We start from the raw sequence: 18,867 nt of genomic DNA on the forward strand, positions 1-18,867 counted from the left end.
TAATACAAAGTCATATGAAAGTTATGTGAAGATGCATAATGCAGAGATTTATCTACACCTTTTTTCAGCTAAGAAAACTAATGGTGGAAATCTGTGAAATGCTCTCTGACCTCCTGAATCAGTTCCCCTGCTCACTGCAAGAGTCATGCTGTTGTTTGTTCAATACACAAGTGTAATGGGAGCTTTTCAGACAAATAAGACCCAGATCCTGGCCCAGTGTACTTTATTTTCTAAATTTTAGAGAAGATACGACGAATGCTAGCAACAAACAAGATGGGGAATTGGGGAAGGAAGGACAATGGTTACAAAAATGTCATACTGTTTATGTGCACATCTTGAAGATTCTGTTATAATAAATACATTTATATTACAAATGGAAAAAAATAATAAATACCTATTGTGTGTGTATACATTTCTTGATCCTGTCTTCAGCAAGCACTGCTCGCCCGCCCCTTGTTGAGTTCCCTCTGATCACTCCTGCACTGCTTCTAAATTGTTTCAAGGGTGCCTACGTTGGCCAGACAGAACGAGAAAGAAGTGCTGTTGGAACTTGGACCACTTCCTGAAAAACAGCACTGACTACACTTGGAGTGTAATAAATATAGAATATCAGGGTTGGAAGGGACCTCAGGAGGTCATCTAGTCCAACCCCCTGCTCAAAGCAGAACCAATCCCCAACTAAATCATCCCAGCCAGGGCTTTGTCAAGCCCGACCTTAAAACCTCTAGGGAAGGAGATTCCACCACCTCCCTAGGTAACGCATTCCAGTGCTTCACCACCCTCCTAGTGAAAAAGTTTTTCCTAATATCCAACCTAAACCTCCCCCACTGCAACTTGAGACCATTACTCCTTGTTCTGTCATCTGCTACCACTGAGAACAGTCTAGATCCATCCTCTTTGGAACGCCCTTTCAGGTAGTTGAAAGCAACTGAGGTCATCAGTTGTGTATGGGGAAGAAGGTTATTATGCTCCCTCCAGTCAAAAATTATGTGCCCTTAATGTGTAGTAGTGTGGGGGTGGGGTGGTGGAGGGTGGCACCGAGTAAGTAGGTGGTGGTGGTGAAGAGGGATTAAGTAGATATGAAATGTCAAGTTATCCATTCTACATGGGTTTCTGTTTTCACAATTAATATGTAAAACCAAAGTTCATTCCTTTTCAGTTACTTATACTTAGCATTTTATGGTGCCGTGACTCTTGTCTCTTTTCTACAGGTTCAGTTACCGCTGTTGACATCTCCTGAAGTACCACCAGTGTACAATGCAGGTCTGGTCTTCGAGAACAATGTTGGCCTTCCCATTATATCCCAGCTGGCATGGACTTCTCAAGTAGTCCCAAATAGTGGAGCTCCATCTAAATCTAGCACACACTGTGGTGATATGCAGCCTCCCACGGTCATTGTGACTCTGCCGTTAACATCAGCTGGCTCAGTCCTGTCTTCAGTGAAGTCTTCTCTTTGTACAAATTCTGTTAATGTGACTTCAAACAAATTAGAAATGCCTGCAACATCTACATCAGCTGCAACAGCAGATACTTCTTTGGAAAACTACACTAGACCTAATTCTCAGATTGTACGTTCTTCTTCACCTGAATATGTCCATCGGAAGGACTCAACAGTCACCACAGAGCCTTCTCAACAAAGAGTCTTTGAAATTGCACAGTCTTCGTTTCGGGAAAATGCTGCAAGGACAGCAGAACTGGCTAATTCTGACTTTCTCTGTGTGAAACCAAGCGGAGCCCAACCATGCACATTAGGAAGCATGTCAAAGTTTTACAGACCATTCCTGGATGAGAGACAAGACAGTGGTGAAATAGAAACACAACCTCCTGTAACTTATAATCTGGAACCTTCACCACCTTTTCCTCACTCAAGAGGTGCTGTAGAGACACATGACAGTGACCCGAGTGGAAAAGCAATTGTCAGAGCTAGTCTTTCTGATAATAGTCTAGATCTTTCAGACTCTTTTCAAGTAGAAAGTGGAGGCAACCTTGATTCCAAGCCACTAGTTCCTGTAGCTGATAAATCAGTGCTTGGAAGTTGTGCAAACTCTGACGACGACGTAGTGATGGAGATTAACGTTATTAACAGCACTGAAGAAACAGCTAAACATGAAACTTCGAGGCATTCAGAACCTTATATTCAAATGCAAGTCACAGAAGTGATAAATGAAGCTATGAAAAATGTTCAGGTGCCATCAGTCAGTGATTATAAGGCGAATTTAATGGAAAAGGAAAGTTCAACAGAAGAAGAAAATAGGTATTCATTGGAGCAGCATATTGTTGATGCTTGTGTACATGAAACTCCATGTTTGGCTGTATCTATTGCTGGTGCTGAAACTTGTGAATCCCATTCAAAGAAAAAGGGTCGTCTTCGTGTAAATAGCCTGTCAGAGTTGGTTATTGTTGAAGTAGAAAACTGTTCAGAAAACAGTGACTGTATGGCAATAAGCATTGTCCCAGAAGACATTGCTTTGGGTAAAGATCTGGATGGTGGGTCTCCTGCAAAAGAAGTGGTGAGTCCGAAGAAACTAGTGAATGCAGATGGTAAAACCTGTGTAGAAGAGTTGGATTTGCCTTCTGAAACTGCTGTGACCATAGACAGAACTCGGGAAGTAAACATATCATTTGTGCCAGACTTAGAACTTCCACATAGTGTTCGGCATTCTGAAATGAAAAATGAGATCTGCAAAGATGAGCTGACTTCAGTTATAAAGCAAGACAGCCTTATGCCAAAGGAGGAAGCAATAAAAGAAAGTAGTGATATTGTAGAATGTGAAAGTTTTTCCTTGGCTGACGGAGAATTGGAAACTTTAAATAATACTTTACATATGGAAACTCAGAAGCCTGAAACTACTTTGGACATTCAAGAAGGAGCTGAACCTAACACTGATAAAATCATTACGATATCAAACAGAGAAGTGAGAGAAATACATAGCGATCATGTTTTTGAGGACAAGTTGCAAAATGCTTTAGATCAGGACTATATGTTTTCAGACACTGGAATAATTAACCTAGAACATCAGAATTCTTCTGATGCTCATAAAATTCTGACAATGTGTGCAGCAAAAGAAATGTCCGGTTCTGAGTGTAATATTGGTTCTGCTAAATTCCAAGAAAATGAGGATGACAGTGTCAGTGGGGTTGCCTTATTCCAGAGCTGTGTTACAGAACAAGTTGTCTCTAGAGCCAGTGGAACAAATATTGTCCAGTGTCTGGATATGCTTCATTCAGAAGAGGAAGGATCATCAATGGATTCTCATGTGGCACTGGATGGGCTTGTAACAAAGATACTTCAAAACAATTCAGATCCCACAGCACCAGAGAACCTGCCCTTGTGTACACAGAATATCTCAGACTATCATGTACATTCTCCTTCTAAACACCATATCCTTTCTCAAGATACATACTTGGAAGATGTAACTTATGAGTCTCCCTGTAATTGTGTGCCGTCTTCCTCTGGCTCTTTGCACAGTGAGAGATCACCTCACCAACCAGCTCCAAAGGAAGAGGAATTACGTAATTCAGGGGCAGTTGTCAAACCTTTGAGTGGAACATTTTGCAGTTTGCAGGCCACAGCAGTAGAAATGACTTCTCCTGAGTATCCTTGCAGGTATGAAGACTCTGGAGCTTTTACATCTGTCAAGAGGTCCATCAGTGAAACGATGAGCCAGGAAACAAACATCCAGCCATTGTCTCAAAATGAAACTGAAACTTCTGTGGAACAGAATGCATGCAATAAGGCAAATATTTCTCATGCCACTGTGTGTATAGAGTCTGAAGGCTTTCAGTCAGACCACGTATATATGACTACATCCGTATCTACAAAAGGTGTGCCACAGGAGGTTAGTGATTTTGGTATCAATAAAATACATTTGGAAGTAAGTGCTTCTGAAGGGGATGAAGAGCAAACAGGTATGAATGTAAATGCCATCTCTTTAACAATGGGTAGTCCTGTTAGATACGGAGACAAAGATGAGAGTGAATCAAAGATGGATTCCATGGATACAGAGACGAGAATATCTTTAGTTACAGATTGTGTTGAAATATCATATGCAGAAGTGGGAACTCAAACTAGGCTAATAAATGAGAGGGCCATAAACTTACTGGCTACAAAACCTGCAGTAAATGGAAACAAAAATAGTGTGTCAAACACTAGTATCTGTGAGGAAGAAGTAAATATGTCTATGGACACACATTTAAGTCTTCAACAATTTTCAGAGGCATATGAAAGAACTATACTGTTTAACAATGCAAGTAAAAATTCCTGGAGAGAGTTCTCTAAACAGATGGAGATAGATTCCACAGCAAAGGAAAAGCTGTCTTCAGAAACACGGATAAAAACCTTTGATGAAAAAACAGTATTTGTAGCTTCGTGTTCTTCTCCAAATACAGTGACATTTTGGGAAAACACAGAGAAATTGGTGGAAGCGATGAATCCTGAGTCACCGATTAATGTAGGTGAAGAATTTCTTGATCGGTGTCTTCTACAGAAGAGTGATTGTACTTTGGAGAGAAAGAGGTCTCCAGGAAAAGAAGAGGACGAGTCATATGTCTCTGTGTTTTCTTCCAATTCTCTTTCAACCACTAACACCAGGTGTATTAAAACAGTTGAAATCCTTGTCAGACATACTTTGGATTCCACTCTTAACGATAACAATGAGATGTATGATACTGATTGCCAGGAACTGAAAACTGCTTGCTCAGTAGTGGATGATACAGCATCAGGGGAGAAGCAGCTTGATCAGTCAGCTAGTATTGAGAATACGTTTTATAAAAAGACAGATGAAGATAGTATCAAAAGCAAAGAGATAATGAAAATACCAGGAGAGAGACATGACTCAGGAACAGCCATTAATGATAGCATATTTGAAGAACAGAAAAATATAGAAAACAAAGGTATAAATAAAGAGATGGAGATTATGGCAAATATGCATGTTGGACAAACCAATCTTAATCACAGCAGCGTTACAAAAGCACCCACAAACAGGCTGGAAGGGAATACAGCATATTACTCTTCAGAATTAGAGGGAGGAATAGCAAATGATCTTTCTCCATTATGCTTATCCAAACAGACTTCTCTAAAGTCAGAGCTTCTTGCTGCTACTAATGATTATTCCTGTTCACAAACACAGTCCCCTTACTATGTGAATAAAAGGGACATGGGAAACAATCCAGAACCTGTAAATGACTACATCTTGCCCCAGCAGGACACCAGGAATGAAGAAGGTATGAAGTTGAATGATGAAAATACAGGTGAGGCAGTAAACTGTAAATGGAGTGTAAAATCAGTTACACTGGAAAAAGATAATGCTGATGCACATTTTAGTGAGCTTGATTTGGGAACACTGAATAATTACCAAGAAAATAATGAGAACTCTTCTGTTAGCGCTGCCCATTTGGAATTACGACAGCAGTCTAGTGCATTTCATGACCAGCAGGAGACAGATTCCCATGCCGTAGAGTCCCAGCATTTGGAAAGTAACATAGACTTGAAATCCAAAGAGGATCCTGTGAAACAATCACTTTATCCAGAGGACTTTGTTGTAGACTGTGATTTGAAGAAGCTATGTGAACAAAATATGACTACTGAAATCTTGACACCAACTGCTTTGGAAAGGAGTAATCAAAAAAGTATATGCCAAGAGGAAGGTGGAATCAAACTGCAAACTTCTGAAATGGACACACAACCATGCAGTGTAGACAAAAATGATCTTGCAGTCGGGATGCAGGCTATTGCATTTGGAAAGCCTGAATCTGCCAAAGAAAATATAGCTGAAAACCACCTAAAGGAAATTGAAAATGACCCTACAGAGGGGTCTGAGTTATTCAGTGGAGAGGAACTTAATTTATATATCTCAGATTCTGAAGTTGAAAAGGAAAAGGAAGAAAACAATAGCATGAGAATGAAAAATACAGTTGAAATGCAGCATGATAGAAGCAAAATCCTGAAGGAGAAGGATACTGTCATCTTTGATCCAAACAGTGTTTCTGGCAGCATTATTCTGCAAGCTGACCTGGACTGCAAGCCAAATGAAGATCAGCTTGACAGAGTGATTGAAACAGCTGTTATCAAATCAGTGATAGGTACAGAAACATCAACAGATAGGAGTTTGGAGGGAAAATGCTATTCTCTTTGTAATGCAGAATATGATCTAAGTGAAGTTAGAATTGCTGGACCTGAAAATTGTAGCACAGGTGTGGTAGTTGGTGAATTCAGTCACTTAGTAAAAAGCCCAACACTGAGACAAGAAAAAACAGAGAACCAAATAACTGCAGAACGTGATCTTGGATCCTTACGTTGTCCATATAATTCTATAGAATTTCCCTGTGTACCGGGAAGCCAGAGAGAAATGGAAGCAGTGAAAGGCAATGCAGAGGTTGGTTTGAATAAGGGAGATGCAGGTTGTTCAGATGAACATGTAGGAAATGCTGATTCTAATTCTATCCAAGCTGGAAAAAATCTAGAGGAGAATCCGGAGCCTGCGCATAGCTTGCTTGATGGTTGCATTCAAGAACTAGAGGTGGGGACACTAGCTGTGCCTCTTGGAGCCCTAAAAACTGTTAAAGACTCTCCAGTAAATGAAATGCTGACAAGCCTTTGTGCAGAAAAAGACAAATTTAATCAGAAAACAGAAACAAATGAACTGGTATATATGCATGAAGAAAGCAAAGACTCTGAACCCCTAAAATCCCAAGCAAAGATATGCCAGCCCACAGGATGTGCAGACTTTTCTGAAGGCAGTAACGAAGATTTAACTGTTTCAGAGTCTAACTTTACGAACAGAGTGGAATCTCATAAAGAGGAGAATAAAGATTCTCAGAATAAAGAGGCAAACAAAAATAATTCTTTCAGAACACTAAAAAGACACATTAGTAGAAACGAATATTTTGGAACTTCAGTTTCTGAAGATGAGCAGTGCTGCTCCCAAAAGAGAAACTGCCCTTTAGGGTCTCTTTCCATGCAGGAGTTTGTATCTGACCTGCCCAGTCCTAATGTAATCTTGTTTTCCATTCCCACTGGTTTGAAGGAGTGTCATGATCAGTTTGTTAGCAGTAGTGTTAAGAAGTTCTTTAAAAAATACCCCATTCTTCAAACAGCTCAGCATCGTGATGAAGTGGAGAAGGAAAATAGTAAAAATATTGCCCAGTTGGTGAGAGAATTTTTTAAAAAAACAAATGACTCTGAGAACCTGGTAAATGAAAACACAAAACCTGAAAGGTTTGTGCCATCCATTAAAAGTAAAGTAGAAGAAGACACTGACTGTAAATCTATAGGTGAAGTAGACAGTGAAAGGAGAGATGGAAGCAGTTTACTTCTGTTTTCAAGTATTGAACCTCAAGTAAATGGAAAACAGTCAGTTAAATTAATATCTGAATCCCAGAGTCTCCCCTTTGACAGTCAGTCCGGGTTTACTGAACTTGCTGCCAGTTCAGAAGATTCGTGGACTTATGTACTAGAAAAAGATGTGGTAAGTAAAATTCCAGAAAGCCCAAGTGCAGATTCCCTGTCTGAAGAGGAACAGTTTCAGTCTAGGGTGTGTTTAGCATTAGATAATCTATATACTTCTGCTAAATCTCCCCTGAAGTCTCCTGATATAAATTCTGAACAGAGCACCAAAATCAAAGATTTGGACTTCATATTCTCTGACATATCGAATAGCTCTGTTGAAACTGAGCATCATCAACTTACCCGAAAACTAAGTAGCAGTAGTTCTAGTGGAACAGGTGACGGGCTCCATGAAGGTATTTGCAGTGACAGTTGCAAAGCAGCTGGTCTTGACACACAGTCAGGTTTTTCATGTAACTCCTTAGAAGCTTCAGCTGTGTATTGGAGTGATGAAGACACAAATATAACTTCAGATCTCATTGAGACATCTAGAGAGAGCAGCCAGTGTGTTATAAGTAACTTGCCGCAGCAGTTGGAGTCAGAAGACCATGCTGAAAGCATCAAAGACAAAAATTACATGCCAATACTGCACCGGGCTGAGAGAACACTTGATGGTGTCAAAACACCCAATATAGAAGACTTATCAGTTCCTGCATTCTGTGTGAATTCAATAACTGGGGCTGTTTCTAGTTCACAGAAGATCATCTTGAAGGTAGAAAGTGATGCAGTCCAACATGAAGTCCCTGAATTTGATGGTCACAACAACACACAAAATAGTGAAATCTCCTGTCTTCAAACAAAATCTGTATGCTCTCCCTGCAAAGGTGGTAATTTTTTTTTAAAAGCATAAAAAATACATGTCTTAAGGCAGAAAAATGCATTTGAGAAGGCATATGTTGTGGGCTGGGTGTGTGGCTATGAAAACTGCCAGAAATAAATTAATTTGGCTATCACAGCACGTCATATTTATTATGGCGCATAGTCCCTATTGTATAGAGAAATTATAGTTGTCTGATTTCACATTGATAAACTTCCCTTTTTGTGTGAGGAATGTCTCTCTCACAGTGTTTTGGAACCAAATTTGCCTTATCCTACAAACTTGGAAGTAGCTTACATCGGTTGCTCTGGCTCCTGCATTTCAGTTATAAATTTAATGTGTTTATATTTTTATATAGACACACACTCTTTCCATCTTCCAGCGTGGTTTTTCTTGCATTCCTCGTGGCTGTGGACAGAGCAGCCTGAGTGGTATGGCTAATGCAGTTTTAATTTGCTGAGAAGTTTACAAATATTGTAGTTCTCTAGCCTACTAGTGTTCTGGAGCACTGGCTTCCGTCTAAGGGTACGTCTACACTGCAGTCACGGGCTTTTGAGCCATCTTGTACAGTCCACACTGACGTGCACACTGCTGCAGCTTCACTGCTCTGGTACCTGAGGTAGCTACACTAAAGATAACTTAGCTATGTCTTCCTGAGCTGTGATTACAGCCTGGACCTACTCTAGCACAGATGTAACAGATGTGCTCAGCTGGCCTCATATTTAGGCAGACACATAAGCACAAGGCCCACATATTTCTCTATCCCAGAATTCATCCCTTAACTTGGAATTGTGCTCCAGAATCTCAACTTTCATTAAAAAAAAAAAAAAAACAGTTTTAACCCGTATGGTTGTGAAGATAGCCTCAAAAATGTAAACCAGTGCCCCGCCTGAGTCTGTAAAGAGACAAAAACAAATAAAGTTGATTGATCCATTTTCATCCTTAAATCTGAGGGTAAAAATGATATTCTCCACTAAGGAAGCCTCTATTAGTAGGGTCTAAACAAATGAAGTTGCTCACTCTAAAATGCAGCTGTTCTCTGTTGGTGCAAAACTAACATTGAATCAAGGGGTGAGGGTAGAGGGCACCCAAATGTTTCAAGTTATATTTATTTGTTTGAACAGCCAGAAACATGCCAGGGTACTCCACAAAAGCAAGTATACAGTCCCTGCCCCAGAGCGTGCAGTCTAAACTTGGATATGATGACAAGTGTGGGACATGGATAAATGAAATAGCGGAATTTAGGAAAGGAAAGGGAGAGGTGAAGCAAAAAGATCACGTGATTACACAGTAAAGCAGTGATCCATTGTTGGCTTTAAATCTGCCTCGGCCTTTTGAGAGACAAGTCATGGGGGTGGGGTTTGAGAGTGAGAGAGAGGGAGGTGACCTGGTAAACATTAAGGAGGGCATTCCACGTGTGGGGGTGGCTTGGAAGAAGGCAGAAAGTAGCAGAGTGTGAGTGAGATGAAGGGGGTATCTAGGCTGGCATCATTGGCAGAATTCAGGGCACATGGGAGGGAAAGCAAAAGGAGAGAAGGTTGTAGCTGAGAAGCAAGTAGCAGAAGCTTGAATTTGATAGGCATATAAGGAGCCGAAGTGGGCACTGGAATAGTCTAGATTTCTGTGAATCCCAAATGAAATGTTTGGTGTTTTTTTCTTTTCACCTCCAGATTTAACACCTGCAGCCACAGTGGATTGGAACGCTAACTCACCTATACAAGAACAAATTACGTCACATATAAGACTATGCATTAATTCTCAGGCGCAGTTAAAAAGAGAGCTTTCTCATGAGGAGCATGGTGATAGTGGTAACAGAAGCAGCATTTCCCCTCCATCCAAAATGTGTCCCCCTGTTGTTGCAATTTCTTCAGAGTCTGCTGATGAGGAACCAGCACCAAATCAAAAGGAAATTGGCTCTCCTGATGCTTCAGGATCATGCAGCACTTCTCAGACAAGCCTTACTGAACATCTTACCCAAACGCCATCCAAGCCTGAAGCCAAACACTCTTTATCACTGAAGAAACTGAAAAGTTCATATGCATCCATCCCTCCTTCTGCAGTCAAAGTGAGCAGTTCTTCTCAAAAGACTGTAGATAGTAATGTAAGCAGATGTCTTCAGAGCTCATATGTCAACAGTCAGTTGGAACTCTCTTCCTCTAAGCTTCCTCCTCCTGAGGCAAGTGATTCTGCTGAGATGATTAATAGCCACCATGAGAGAACTGACAAAGAGGAGGACTTTGCTAAAGATAACCAGCATGGAGGCCCCCAAAACCAGAAAGGGCAAACTAACCTATATGATTACATGGATGGAAGAGTTGCTTTGGAGCCTTGTATTGCAGTGGGATCGAAAGACCGCAGTGACTTACAGACTACTAATGATTTTAGTAGTATGAGCAGTGTGCCAGAACTAGAAGGTATGGATTTGTCTAGGTCAACATTGAACAGTTTAGCTTGTGAACCTGCTGCCTTTCCTGGTTTCAAAGAAGAAAATCTGCAGTGTTCTCTGCAAGTACAGACGCTTTCTGACACTTCTGGTCATTGCAGCCTGGACTTCAAGGAGTATCCCACAACTTTCTCTCCGGTAATCTCAACTTTGCACAAATGTGGTGCCTCAGAGACTTCAGTAAGCTCTCTGCCAGACCATTCGTTTCAACCAACGTCTATGGCAAATCTTCAGATTCAAGACCGGGTCCTCTCTCCTTGTACGTTTGAGGCATGTACGTTTAGCCAACCAGCTTCAGAACATGTTTGCTCTTCGGATGAAGAAGCTTCCTGTCATTCCGAGGATTTAAGTGAAGATATGGAAGAATTCCCATCCATGTCTACAGAGAGTTCAAGTGCTATTGGCCTCTTGTCTGAAACCAAAAATCTGGGCAATCTCTCTGATGCTGAAAATTCTGCTCACAAAGCAAGTTCCAGTAATACAAATATAACGGAGAGTGAGCTTCAGAAAGCCTGGGCTTTATCAGAGGGAGACATTGAGTTCCAGTTGAGTCAATGTCAAACTGTGCTTGATGACATTTCCCAGACTCTGTGTGCTGTGGAGGGCATTGATAAAGTGCACATGGAGGAATGGAGGTAAAGCTTTATTTTTGAGAGTCCATAGTTCTCAAACTAATGAGACCATTAGGGGGAGGCAGGGTTGTACTGGTCAAAGCATACTGAAAGGCAGGTTTCATGACTCTCTGCATGACTTTAGGCAAGTCACTTTAACCTCTCTGCCTCAGTTTATCCATTTGTAAAATAGTGTTAGTAGCCACTTCACAGGGATGTTTTAGGCTACTGTGGCAAATTCGGTGTCATCCCAGTGGTGAATTTCTTAAGGAACTGTTGAGGAAATGGTATCCAGCCAATATGGGTTGTCAGTATGAAAACCTAAATTAATGGGGTCAGGACAAGAAACTACTCAAATATCCAGGAACCTGTTGTCATGCCGTTCCAGTGTGCCCTCTTGTGGCCCTGTGGATGTATTACACTTAACGTACCTTGAGTCTTCTCAATTACAATTCAGAAACAGGTTTCAGAGTAGGAGCTGTGTTAGTCTGTATCCACAAAAAGAAAAGGAGTACTTGTGGCACCTTAGAGACTAACAAATTTATTTGAGCATAAGCTGTCGTGAGCTACAGCTCACTTCATCGGATGCATGTAGTGGAAAATACAGTGGGGAGATTTTATATACACAGAGAACATGAAACAATGGATGTTACCATACACACTGTAACGAGTGATCAGGTAAGGTGAGCTATTACCAGCAGGAGAGAAAAACAACTTTTTGTAGTGGTAATCAAGGTGGGCCATTTCCAGCAGTTGACAAGAACGTGTGAGTAACAGTAGGGGGGGAGGGAATAAACATGGGGAAATAGTTTTACTTTGTGTAATGACACATCCACTCCCAGTCTTTATTCAAGCCGAATGTAATGGTGTGCAGTTTGCAAATTAATTCCAATTCAGCAGTCTCTCGTTGAAGTCTGTTTTTGAAGTTTTTTTGTTGAAGAATTGCGACTTTTAGGTCTGTAATCGAGTGACCAGAGAGACTGAAGTGTTCTCCGACTGGTTTTTGAATGTTATAATTCTTGACGTCTGATTTGTGTCTATTTATTCTTTTATGTAGACTGTCCAATTTGGGCCAATGTACATGGCAGAGGGGCATTGCACATGATGGCATATATCACATTGGTAGATGCGCAGGTGAACAAGCCTCTGATAGTGTGGCTGATGTGATTAGGCCCTATGATGATGTCCCCTGAATACATATGTGGACATAGTTGGCAATGGGCTTTTTTGCAAGGATAGGTTCCTGGGTTAGTGTTTTTGTTGTATGGTGTGTGGTTGCTGGTGAGTATTTGCTTCAGGTTGGGGGGCTGTCTGTAAGCAAGGATTGGCCTGTCTGCCAAGATCTGTGAGAGTGATGGGTCGTCCTTCAGGATAGGTTGTAGATCCTTGATGATGTGTTGGAGAGGTTTTAGTTGGGGGCTGAAGGTGATGGCTAGTGGCGTTCTGTTATTTTCTTTGTTGGGCCTGTCCTGTGGTAGGTAACTTCTGGGTACTCTTCTGGCTCTGTCAACCTGTTTCTTCACTTCAGCAGGTGGGTATTGTAGTTGTAAGAACACTTGATAGAGATCTTGTAGGTGTTTGTCTCTGTCTGAGGGGTTGGAGCAAATGCAGTTGTATCATAGAGCTTGGCTGTAGACAAAGGATCGTGTGGTGTGGTCTGGATAAAAGCTGGAGGCATGTAGGAAAGTATAGCGGTCAGTAGGTTTCTGGTATAGGGTGGTATTTATGTGACCATCGCTTATGAGCACCGTAGTATCCAGGAAGTGGATCTCTTGTGTGGACTGGTCCAGGCTGAGGTTGATGGTGGGATGGAAATTGTTGAAATCATGGTGGAATTCCTCAAAGGCTTCTTTTCCATGGGTCCAGATGATGATGATGTCATCAATGTAGCGCAAGTAGAGTAGGGGGATTAGGGGACGAGAGCTGAGGAAGCGTTGTTCTAAGTCAGCCATAAAAATGTTGGCATAGTGTGGGGCCCTGCGGGTACCCATAGCAGTGCCGCTGATTTGAAGGTATACATTGACCCCAAATGTGAAATAGTTATGGGTGAGGACGAAGTCACAAAGTTCAGCCACCAGGTTTGCCGTGACATTATTGGGGATACTGTTCCTGACAGCTTGTAGTCCATCTTTGTGTAGAATGTTGGTGTAGAGGGCTTCTACATCCATAGTGGCTAGGATGGTGTTATCAGGAAGATCACCGATGGATTGTAGTTTTTTCAGGAAGTCAGTGGTGTCTTGAAGATAGCTAGGAGTGCTGCTAGCGTAGGGCCTGAGGAGGGAGTCTACATAGCCAGACAATCCTGCTGTCAGGGTGCCAATGCCTGAGATGATGGGGCGTCCAGGATTTCCAGGTTTATGGATCTTGGGTAGCAGATAGAATACCCTAGGTCAGGGTTCTAGGGTGTGTCTGTGCAGATTAGTTCTTGTGCTTTTTCAGGGAGTTTCTTGAGCAGATGGTCCCTCTGATCCCACTGAGGGTTACCAAAAGAAACTACACCATCTGCTCAAGAAACTCCCTGAAAAAGCACAAGAACAAATCCGCACAGATACACCCCTAGAGCCCCGAGCAGGGGTATTGTGGATGGGCCGCTCGTTTTTCTTCCTTCCATCCATCCATCTCTCACTCTCCTTCTGTCTCTCTCTTTAGTATTGACATAATGTTGACGTTATGCTCGATGACCATAGCCTTCCTCAAATCAAAGGACTTCAAAGTATATCTCACTCATTAAAGTTGTATGAGTTCACTATGTTGCATTATTTTAATGGGAGAATATTTTTCTTGGGGGTAGATGCCTCCAAGGTGTGGATTAACTTAATTTTATAAATGCATGTTTAGGTTTCCTCAGATGTACGTTTGTTTCACACACAGCTTCCCTAAAAAGTTAAACACAAAAATACCCACCCTCTTGAAACCCAAGACTGGTAATTCAGTTCTGCACCAGAGACCGGTTTAAGGTCTGTTTATCTTGTGATATCTAAAAATTAGAAACAGAAGCTTTATATCACTGGAAATGTCTAATTAATGTGCATAACGAGTATGGCTGGAATACAGTAGTACAATATTGTGTCTCTTTTCCTTCCGGTAATACTGTACTCTGCCACCTCCACTCCCTCATACACTAAGACACACCACACACTGGCTAACAAAGTCTTTCCAATGTTCTGGGGTGCTTTATTTGGCATTCTTGTTCTGTGAAGGGCCTAAGGGCATACCATAGACTTCTCCTACCTACGCTTCTAGGCCAGTCTCTTTAACTACAGTTCTAGACCAACAACACCTGTTTTTTTTTAAAATGGAAACTTAAATTGCAAGCTCTTTGGGACAAGAACCATGTCATGAATTTGTGCAATCTACAGCAGACTGGAACACTCATCCTGATCAGGGCCTCTGGGAGCTACTGCAGGATAAATACTGCTAATAAACAGTCAAAACTGCACAAAAAATCACTCCTCCTAACTCTATAGGCTAATGTTCTGACTGAAACTCACTGGCTTGTCTCATTGAGCTTCTAAGGAAGGCTAGCAGCAGGTGTTATGATTCCTGCTGGGTTAATTGACAGGGTGCCAAAGGTCACTTGCTAAAGCAAACCCACTTTGTGAACTCCTGCTAGTCCTCGGATAAATCCCTGCAATAGATGCAGCGGTAATGGATTTTCTTTCCAAAGGCTCATTTGGATTAGGATGCTGTTGTCACAGAAGATTCTTTAATGAACCCCAAAGAGCTAGTACATCCCATCATACTTCCTAAGTAAGCATAGTTCTGTAATTTGGAATTTATTAGATGCACAACTGTGATACTTTTCTGTTAGTCTGGAGCAGACATAAGTACTCTTTAGATAGTTGCAATTTTCAGTTTTCCTGTGGTCTCAGGAGCACTAAAATACTTAAAACTGTATCATGAATTGTTATATAAACCAAGAAAGCAATATATCTTAGCAAGGGATAAGCATAGAGGTCCCTCAAGATGACAGCACATAAATACTAGCAATAAGTTCCATGGGGGTGCTCTGTCCAAATGCAATAAAAATAATTCTCCTCTATATTGAATATAACTGCAGCATACATATATTCTGTATTGTCAGTGGTGCAGTGACGTGCTAGTATTTTAACAGAGCTCTTCAATTCTTAAAGAAAACCTGAGTTGAATCCTTTGCAGAAGATTGAGTCACACTTCTCTGATATTTATTAATTGCTTATTGCATCATCTTCATGTTCCTATTACGCCTCTGGCATTTAGGGCAGTGATGATGCTCTTCCATTCCTGTCTGTTTCTGGCGAGTCTTTCCATGGTTCCCCAGGTTTTTCAGCTCAGCTTCCACAGCTCTTCACCATGTTGTTCTCGGGCAGCCTCGTTTTCAATTGTCTTCTGGTGTCCATCTTATTGCTACTCTGGTGATGGAATCAGTTTGGATGTGTCCTACTTTCTCATTCTCCAGCATTCTGCACCATAAAGTAGTGTTGAAAGTACGCAGCTCTGATAAATCTTGAGTTTGGTTTTGGTGTTGTATTTCAGTGATTTCCAGACTGTATTTAAGCTTCTGAAGGTGTTCCTGGCTTTACTGATTTTGTTCTGGATGTCCTGGCTTGTTCCACCTTCCTGGCTGCTTATTTACATAGGTGTAAATGTTGGAGGCAGACAGTTATTCTGTAGAATAACATTAAATCTTGTTGATTGCTGAAGAGCGGCTTATGGGGGGAGGGGAGGGAAGAAACCACAGTGTTTGAGAGAGATGAGATTTGCTCATGTGCCTAGGTTGTTAAGCTGTGACCAAGCCTGGAAGTCATGTGGATTTGTCAAACATTGCAGCAAGTAAATAACAGTATTAGCAGGGGCAACGATCCTACCAGGGTAAGAACGGATGATACCTAAGTTCCAAGGCTGGAAGGGACCATGGTGATCATCTAATCTGACCTCCTGTATAACACAGGCCATAAACTACCCTAAAATAATTCCTAAAGCAGACCTCTTAGAAAAACATCCAGTCTTGATTTAAATGTTACCAGTGATGGAGAATCCAACATGAGCCTGGCTAAATTGTTCCAGTAGTTAGTTACCCTCATGATTAAAGTAGGTGGTTGTATTGCTGTATGTTGTAAGTGAAATGTTTGAGGGTGGTGGTGACTTCAAAAATACCAGAAGTAGGATACAACCCTCTAGTTCTGATTTGATCTCTGGTGGAGTAATTTTGGGAGCGTGGTAGGTAATTCAACTTCCATCAGTCAGAATAGCTGCTTATGCAAATTGAAAGCTTAAGTTAAATGTTGCCAGGTGACTGCTTCATAATTCTGCCTTTTTTTTTTTTTAAATAAAATAAAGAGAACAGATTGAAAAGTTGCAGAAAGATACAAAAATGCCAAAGACCTACATTGCAGTGGTGGGGAACACCGGGGCAGGGAAAAGCAGCTTGTTAAATGCCTTGCTGGATGAGGAAGCCGTGCTGCCTACATCTGCCATGAGAGCCTGCACTGCTGTGGTGGTGGAGATCTCCAAAACCGGTGGGAAGAGTCTATATGAAGCAGATGTGGAGTTTCTTTCTAAAGAAGTAGGTAGCAAAGATAAATCTAAATATCCCTAAAATGGCTAAATTCTGCCAGCAGAATGGTTGTATGACGACATTGGGAGCCTATGGTGTTAGGGTAAAGGGGTTAAAGAAGAGTAATTTCATTCCTGTGGAGTGCAGATGCATTTTGTGTTGGCACGCAACATTTCATGGGCAAAATCTGAAATCTATGACGTGTCTGTCTGTTTCTCTCGCTCCCTGTCTCCTCATGGATGTGTCCTCTAACTTTGAATCCTGAAACCCATTAACCTAAGTTGTATTGTCTTGCTCCCAGTCTCCATCCTTTATGGGTTTCACTACACTCCTGAGTGAATGTTCCAGTTTGCAGAGACCCTTTAAAGCCAATCTGCAAAACTAACTGGCATGTTCTTCATTGCATGGGCAGGTTAGCAACTTGTCATGCAATCTTTTCAATGCCGTTTGAACAGTTTTACTATCATCTGAATGCTATTCATCAGAAAATACTGGGTACCCTTCTAGATCTTTGGGGTTGTATTATAATTTGTAGGGGTTTCATAGAGTCCAAGGCCAAAAAGGATGACTGTTATCATCTAGTCTGACCTCCTGTAGGACACAGGCCATAAAACTTCCACAAAAATTCCTAGAGCGTATCTTTAAGAGAAACATCCAGCCTTGACTTAAAAATTATCAGTGATGGAAAATGCACTATGACCATTGGTAAATTTGTTCCAGTGGTTACTCTCACTGTTATAAATTTATGTCTTATTTTTGGTTAGAAGTTAATAGGTTTCTAAACAGAGAAGTAACATAACTAAATATAATGAGATAAAAATCTCTCTGGCCTTGTTCCAAAGAGATGTTAAGGCTTGTGGGGTCTGTGATGATGGTAATTTGACCTTTTAGTTGGATGCTACTTTTAAGATTTACTGTGCCAGGGTTTGAAAATTCCACTTGTCCTTGGTGAGCTTGAAGTTTTTCCCAGGCAAGTGCCATTAGCCTCTTCCTAATATAAGCTTAGACTTGCATTTAATTTAAAAAAAATGGTTTTGGGTGCCTTAATTGTTTGGTGCCCATTTGAAAGAGCCTGATCTTCAGAAATTGCTCCCCTGTGAAAATCAGACCCTTTGAAAAACGTCTCAAGTTTTGTGCACACAATCACGGCCTAAGTTTCTTCTTTGAGTGGTCTCACCCTTAGAATGTTTGAATGGTGAGGGGAGAGACTGGGGGAGCTTGTGAGCACTCCAGGAGGTACAGCTAGGAAAAATTCCACTGGCTGAGCACACCCAATAGGTGCATCCCATGAGTGTGAATATGCAGAGCCCATCTTGAAGAACTTAGGTTACAGGTAAGTAAACTTAATTTCTTCTTCAAATGCTGGTCTCTGTGTATTCCGCTGTGAGTACACGTGTGCTCCATGTGTCTGAGACAGGAGAATTCTTGCAAGTAATGTACATTGGTCTGCATCTGTGCTCCTGCTGTCCTCATGCTCTGCACCAAAATCATAAGTGGTGGGGTGGAGCAATTGCCTCTCCAGTTTCTTCATCAATTTTATCTTCAGTGTAGCTATACTAATAGAACTATTAATACTAGTTAGTGGTTAGATAGCGTCCCCACCATGGGGAACCTTCCCAGCTTTCTGGTATTGAAATCAGATTATATCCAGAATACTGGGCTTTAAAAGCTGCGTTTCCTGTCCCTCCTCTTTTCTTGACAGTGATGATCATCGGCATTGTCTGCACTTGCCTCAGGGAGGCTCATCTCTTCACCAAGTGGTGTATCTGTTGTGTCTGCCCCAGCCGGACCTGTCAGGTGTGGGAATTCTAACTTCCTGGGGAAGGCTATAAGGCCCCAGTCAGACCCAGACTGGAGGAACCTCCCTGTACATTGGCCAGAGTCATCAAGTAGCGCGTCTCCTAGCATGAGGCCTGACGCAAGTGTGAGGAAGATCATACTTATGGACCCTCCATTAGGGTTTGCTCAGGAAAGCAGGGGACACTCTCATAAGCACAAAAGCAGACCACTCTGAAGAGGATGATCCTCCCTTTCCCCCCCAACTCCATCCAAGTCAGGCAAGTCTTCATCCCCAGG

The 18,867-nt window shown here is 41.6% G+C and overlaps 1 protein-coding gene across 6 annotated transcripts in view; it reads left to right on the forward strand.

The window, feature by feature from the left end:
* LOC144260827 (nuclear GTPase SLIP-GC-like) overlaps nucleotides 1-18,867 on the forward strand; it is a 105,541-nt gene that overhangs the window by 16,711 nt on the left and 69,963 nt on the right. For 5 of the 6 annotated variants that reach the window (XM_077809625.1, XM_077809621.1, XM_077809623.1 and 2 more), the window contains exons 6-8: nucleotides 1,212-8,208; nucleotides 9,872-11,279; nucleotides 16,575-16,800. In XM_077809625.1, the coding sequence (XP_077665751.1) occupies nucleotides 1,212-8,208; nucleotides 9,872-11,279; nucleotides 16,575-16,800 (8,631 nt within the window). Of the gene's footprint in view, nucleotides 1-1,211; nucleotides 8,209-9,871; nucleotides 11,280-16,574; nucleotides 16,801-18,867 lie in introns of those variants that run through there. The other variant, XM_077809628.1, reaches the window with a different exon arrangement.

The sequence above is a fragment of the Eretmochelys imbricata genome, chromosome 2, assembly GCF_965152235.1.
Source record: "Eretmochelys imbricata isolate rEreImb1 chromosome 2, rEreImb1.hap1, whole genome shotgun sequence".
NCBI lineage: Eukaryota > Metazoa > Chordata > Testudines > Cheloniidae > Eretmochelys > Eretmochelys imbricata.